This window comes from Anarrhichthys ocellatus, unplaced genomic scaffold (assembly GCF_004355925.1).
Source record: "Anarrhichthys ocellatus isolate YVR2014 unplaced genomic scaffold, GSC_Weel_1.0 scaffold2989, whole genome shotgun sequence".
In the NCBI taxonomy this organism is placed as follows: Eukaryota; Metazoa; Chordata; class Actinopteri; order Perciformes; family Anarhichadidae; genus Anarrhichthys; species Anarrhichthys ocellatus.
The window spans coordinates 1-6,416 of record NW_022282963.1 but is presented as its reverse complement, the minus strand read 5'-3'; the positions used below and the strand labels follow the sequence as shown (position 1 = coordinate 6,416).

Below are 6,416 nucleotides of genomic sequence, written 5' to 3'. Positions count from 1 at the left end.
ACACACACACACACACACACACACACACACACACACACACACACACACTCTCTCTCACACTCTCACACACACACAGTCAGGTGTGTGTGTGTGTGTGTGTTGAAATGTAGATGTTCAGCACATTCCTGCTGCTCAAACAACCAGCTGATTGTATGTGTCAGCGGTGGGCAAACAGCGGCCCGTGGGTCCAATCTGGGCCTCGAACTAAACATATTTGGCCTCCCGATGAAAACTTAAATCAAAACGTACGACGGAGAAAAATGTTTTAAAGGTCTTTCCATGAGATATTTAAGTGTGTTATGAAGGTTTTTACTTTCTCCTCCATACAGCGGTTAGAGCTGAAGTGACTCACCATCACACACACACTTTAACTTCCTGCTTTCAGATGGTGTTCCTCCATATTCAGAGCATCCAGGAACACTGAAGAGAAGCCAAACTAAGGAGATAACAAAATACATATTCATATATTAATGTGACTCAGTGGGAACATAAATACAAATAAATACAAACCTGTTCATTGTTGAAAAGGTTTTTCCGTGACATTGAGGAGAACAAAGACTCTCACACACACACAACACACACAACACAAACACACACAGTGTGTAGAACCCTTTTCTGTTAGTAAACATGATGTAATTTGGTGGGCGGGGCCTAAAGGAAGGCAGAATAATTCTCTAAACATGTCTGTTAAGGCAGATACCTTGTCCATACCAAGAGCTGGCTAGTTAGCTAACTAGCGTGTACATCTCCAGAGCTGGCTAGTTAGCTAACTAGCTTGCACATGTCAAAAGCTGGCTAGTTAGCTAACTAGCGTGTACATCTCCAGAGCTGGCTAGTTAGCTAACTAGCATGTACATCTCCAGAGCTGGCTAGTTAGCTAACTAGCGTGTACATCTCCAGAGCTGGCTAGTTAGCTAACTAGCTTGTACAGGTCAAAAGCTGGCTAGTTAGCTAGCTAGCTTGTCCATGTCAAAAGCTGGCTAGTTAGCTAGCTAGCTTGTCCGTGTCCAGAGAAGGAGGAAGTAAACAAAAAAGAACTGCAAATATTATATACGAGACAAAAATCAACTCTGCTCACTTCAGTATTGTCAAGCTCTGAACAAAGCTAGGCTAGCTGGTTCCCCCTGCTTCCAGTTGTTATGCTAAGTTAGGCTAACCATGAGTATGATATCCATCTGAACAGCTCACTCTCAGAGAAAAAGAAAATAAATTTGACAAACGAGCTAATTGATACAAATATCTGACAACATGGTTGTTTAAAGTTGAACACAATGAATCATTTGAAATCAAAGACTTATTAAATACTGATTTATTGGACTTTAAACAGCATCAAGGCGTTAAAAAGATGTACATAAATATTTAAGAAAATAAATTACCAAATTCTTTTAACAGTTAATAAAAATAACTTGAGTAAAGTTCCTTTAGAATGAAACACGGACGTCTTCATCGTGTTTCAGCCTCCAAACTAAATGTATAAATAAGTCGATCCAGCAGCTCCTCACGCTTCACTGAAAACTGCTTTTGTCAAGAAAATATCTGTTGAACAGAAAACTACAACCGAGGAAAATAAACTGTACAAGAAAAACATTTACAACATTACAATAGAATAATAATAAAGACTGTTCAGGCAGCTGAGTACAACAAAATACTGAAAAAAAAGAGTCCAACATTCGTCTGTTAGACTTCCGGAACACAAATCTTCTGTTGAGAACGCTGTGATCTCCCAGCAGAACATGAAGGAGACTCGTGACGATAAAATGTTAAATAATCCATCAAAAGAAATCACTGAGCTCCAGGTGTTTGAGGTCATCCAACGATATCGAGACTTTGGTTTTGTTAAATTGTTAAATCCACCGTTTGATTTAAAAAAGTACAAAGAAGCTTCAAACTTCAACCGTTTTTCTTCTGACGCAAATCAAAAGATTCCTTCGCTGTTCTTCATCATTAAATCTCATGAAATCCTTTTTTAGTGTTTTTGAAAATGTAAAAAAAATAAAAGAATTGGTTCCATATTTCCTGAAAGTGTTTTGGAAGTTTGAGGTTTGTGTCACAGATCCTGTGAAGCTCCTGGAGTTTATTATTATTAAAAACACTGTGAAGTAAAGTTTTTCGTGAGAATAAAAGTCACAATATTCAAGATAAAGTTGTAATTTTGCAACAAAGGGTCGTGATGTTTCAAATATGAACTAAACTTTCAAAAATATATATTTTTTCAACCATGAAGATGTAATTTAATTAGAAAAGGTCGTATTCAAGAATATGTGGTAAAGACTGAACTCTTTCTTAAAAATACTTCAACTGGTTGTTTTGTGAAATTATAGTTTGATTCCTGTAATATCATAACTTTCCTTTTCAAAATGATGTTTGTATTAATTAAGACTTGTTTCTATTTTGACTTTATTCTTAGAATCTGTGTTTACTTCCTGTAACAGTGGCTTTAATAATGTAATGAGTTATTTCAGGTGTTTCTAAAGAGATGGATTAAAGAAAGCATGACGTAGTTCTGATCAGATACCAGCTGATCAGCTATCACAGCTGCTGTCACAGCTGGTTGTACTTTCTCTTCTGGAAAAAAAATGTATCTCCTTTCCAAATCGTCGGCGTTTTCCCAAATTCTTTCTTCCGGTCGTCTGTGATCTTGTAGAGATGAGAGCTTGTTCGTCAGTGTTTTAGTCCATGAGACGAGAACTTCCTGGTGATGGAGGTCAGAAACACCATCAGGTCTGATGAAAGGTCTCCAGGATCTGGAGTTCCACGTTAGCATGTTAGCACGTTAGCCGTGTAGCGTGGTAGCGGCGGCCGTCCGTCTCCCCAGCACGCTGTCGTAGAAGCAGTCCTCGTTGATCACGGAGGTCATGCTCTGAACACTGAAGTCTCTCTCCAAGAGGTCCAGCGCTTCTCCTCCGGGACTTCGTCTCAGACTGGAGCTCCGCCTCTTCTCCTGGTTCCTCCGGTCATCTGCTCCTCGCTGCTGCGCCTCCTCTTCCTTGTCCACCTCCTCCTCGGTGAAGTTCAGCCTCTGCAGCTGAGCCTCCAGCTCTCCGGTGAGGGAGCAGAGTCTGGTCCTCTTCCCCAGGGGGTCGGAGGCGGCTCGGCTGGGCAGCAGAGGCTCGGAGCAGGTCTCCTCTCGGAGGTCCTCCGCACGACGAGGAGTCGTCCTCCTCGGCTGCTGCCACCTCCTCCAGGAACTGCTCCTCTCGGCCGTGGTCCTGGTCCTCCTCAGGGAGCCGGCGGGCGCTCGGTCTCTGAGGAGGCAGCGCAGAGCTCTGAGAACGCTGGCCTTCGTCTCCAAACCGCTGAAACACAAACACTTGTTTTCATTATCGATTATAAAAACAACGTCTTCAAATGTCTTTGTTCGTCCAAAACCAAAATATTTTCTATTTGAATAACGGAAAACAAAGAAGCAGCAAATTATCACATAAAAAACAGATGAAAGACTAATCAATCAATCGACTAATCAATTAATCGACTAATTTAAACTACACCTGAACCTAACTCCAACCTTAAGAACCACCAGGTCTTAAACCTCACTCAGTATTTAAAGCAGAGGACAACATGTCCCGACTTTTAAATAGTCCCCACAAAGTTAGAAGTACAAGAACACACACACAGAAAATGATTTCACTACAATGAGACGTTAAATCTTCGATCATTAATAAAAATCACGAGTAGCTGTGATGACATGAAGCTCATTTTACCATCTAATCACTAGAAAACTCAAATGATTCTGCTGGCTCTGATCAAGCGGATCCCTCATTTCCATCACTTTTACCTGCTGCAGAGTTGAAACACCGTCTCCGGTCGTCCTTCCGTCTCCGACCGGCTGTGAACCAGCTCCCACACACACTGGTCCTCTGAGCCTGAAAAAACAACACACGGCGAAGGTACGTCTGTGAATGCAGCACAGCGCCACCTGCTGGATGCCACTCAGGTGGGACTCTTGTGATTGGTCACTGACCTGTGATGTTGGCCGGTCTGACCTGAACCGCCGACACTGGGATTAACCAGCGGAACCTGAAGGGGTCCGGGTCGGCTGAGCGGGAGGCGGTCTGTCCAACACATAAACAGACATTAGAGAAAAACTGAATACATATTAAAATGTAAAATAATGCATCAGACGGAGAGCTTTACTGCTCTTTTTGAGGTCATTCGATGATATTGAAACCTCCGGTTCTGGTTTAGAAACTTCAACAGATTCCTTTGTTGTTCTTCCATCATTAAATCTCTTTAAATCCTTTTTGGTATTCCTGAAAAAGTTTTTAAACGGACAGAACATGAACGTGAAGCCTGCATTTTACTGTTCAGCGGACGAATCTGAGTGTCCTTGAATGCACCATGAGGGGCTTTTGTTACTGCCCCTGGTTGCACCTCGTAATGTCCAGGTGATGTCCTCACTCTGATCAAAGCTGCAGCCTTTTGGTTAATAACGCAATCATAACATGATTTAAACGTGCAAATAACGTTGACTTTGTAAGTTGATTTCTACAGAAATGAGGTGCGGAGGTTTATAACTTGTAGAGGAACCTCAATAAGGAACAAACCACACATGGAAACCTTCTCTTAAAGACTCACCATCCTCTTCTTCAGCTTGCTGCTCTCTCTGTAAACCAGGATGACGGCCCGTTTGAACACTGAGGACACAAACAAGATGAAATGAGACTCATTACGTCTCTACTCGTCTCATGGTGGACAATCAGAGTCGGGACCCACCGAACAGAGTGAGCTCCGGTTCTTTCCTCAGCCGGCCCAGACTGGGCAGTGGGTTTAACCAGACCACCGACGAGTGGACCAGAAACTCCCCCATGAAGATCTCTGTCACCTGCAGGAGGTAAAGCAATGACTGTAGGAAGTCCACCACAAACACAGTGGGGCATTGTCAGCGTGTGGTGAGGTGTGTGTACCTGTCTGTGAGGTGAACTGTGTGAGGTGTGTGTACCTGTCTGTGAGGTGAACTGTGTGAGGTGTGTGTACCTGTCTGTGAGGTGAACTGTGAGGTGTGTGTACCTGTCTGTGAGGTGAACTGTGCTCTGCAGCCAGCTGGTCGAATACGCAGCCGTAATCCTCGTAGATCTTCTGCATCTCGTTGATGTGAGTCGCCACCTTCTCCATCGCTCTCAGCGCCTCTGAGTGGACAACAGGAGAATTACAGTCAATGACAGAGACCTCTACAGCGATCACTGCAGCTACCTGTCAGGTGTGTGTCGTGTACAGTCAGGTGTGTGTCGTGTACCTGTCAGGTGTGTGTCGTGTACCTGTCAGGTGTGTGTCGTGTACAGTCAGGTGTGTGTCGTGTACCCGTCAGGTGTGTGTCGTGTACCTGTCAGGTGTGTGTCGTGTACAGTCAGGTGTGTGTCGTGTACAATCAGGTGTGTGTCTTGTACAGTCAGTTGTGTGTGTGTACCTGTCATGTGTGTGTGTACCTGTCAGGTGTGTGTCGTGTACAGTCAGGTGTGTGTCTTGTACAGTCAGTTGTGTGTGTGTACCTGTCATGTGTGTGTGTACCTGTCAGGTGTGTGTCTTGTACAGTCAGGTGTGTGTGTACCCGTCGTGTGTGTGTACCTGTCAGGTGTGTGTGTACCTGTCAGGTGTCTGTGTTCGGGGCTCTCGGGGTCGGTCAGAGACACCAGCTCTCTCAGCAGCAGCGGATACTTCAGGACTCTCTGAACAGGTTTGATCAGGTACGACTCCAGAGATGACGAGTGCTGATTGGTCGGATTCCTGGTCTCCAAGAAGTACTTGAAGGCTCCGTCTGTCTTGGCTGTGAAATCGGATACTTTTGTTCATCGTTCTTTGAATAAATCATGGAAGGGTTTGTGTGACGGAGGAAGCTCACCTCTCTCCAGGACCTTCTGGACCTTGATGTGGTTTGCACAGAAGCCGCTGTAGTGCTTGAAGTGGTCGGCGTAGTAGAGGAAAGATCCTCCCAACGAGAAGAGGAGATGCTTCAAGCGAGGAGAGAGAAAGGTTTTTTTTAAATGATGAATTAATTTAAATCTACTGAAACACCTGAAGAGTGTCTGCTGAGTGTTTACCTTGAACTGCTCCGGTGTCTCCAGGTGGCTGAAGTTGGGACAGGAGGAGATTCTCTCCTCCAGCGTCTGAAGGAAAACTCTCTGGAAGTCCAACATCTCCGGCAAGCTGCCAAACAACGCCTCCATCTGAGGGAGAGACGCTGCGGTCATAGACGACAACAACAACAGCCTGAAGACCTCCTCGGCTCAACAGGTGTTTGTGTATTTGTACCTCTTCTCTACTGAGGAAGGTCTCCTTCTGAAGGGGGGTCAGGTAGACGTCAAACAGACGGACCAGATCCTGACGGAGACACGACACAAAGACATGAATCCATACTAGTAATAATATCAGAGTATTACTTTCACTCTTACAAGTACTAGGGCTGATTATAGTAACAGAAA

At 44.3% G+C, this 6,416-nt stretch overlaps 1 protein-coding gene across 1 annotated transcript; it reads right to left on the bottom strand.

The window, feature by feature from the left end:
- Positions 1-1,285: 1,285 nt before the first annotated feature.
- On the bottom strand, positions 1,286-6,411 carry LOC116378677 (T-lymphoma invasion and metastasis-inducing protein 2-like; the record flags this gene model as incomplete). Its single annotated transcript, XM_031840589.1, has 10 exons — positions 1,286-3,296; positions 3,776-3,863; positions 3,962-4,052; positions 4,576-4,634; positions 4,714-4,822; positions 5,008-5,126; positions 5,582-5,761; positions 5,837-5,945; positions 6,036-6,161; positions 6,247-6,411. Coding segments are annotated over 10 exons (1,569 nt in total), but the record flags the coding sequence as incomplete, so codon positions are not given.
- Positions 6,412-6,416: the final 5 nt, after the last annotated feature.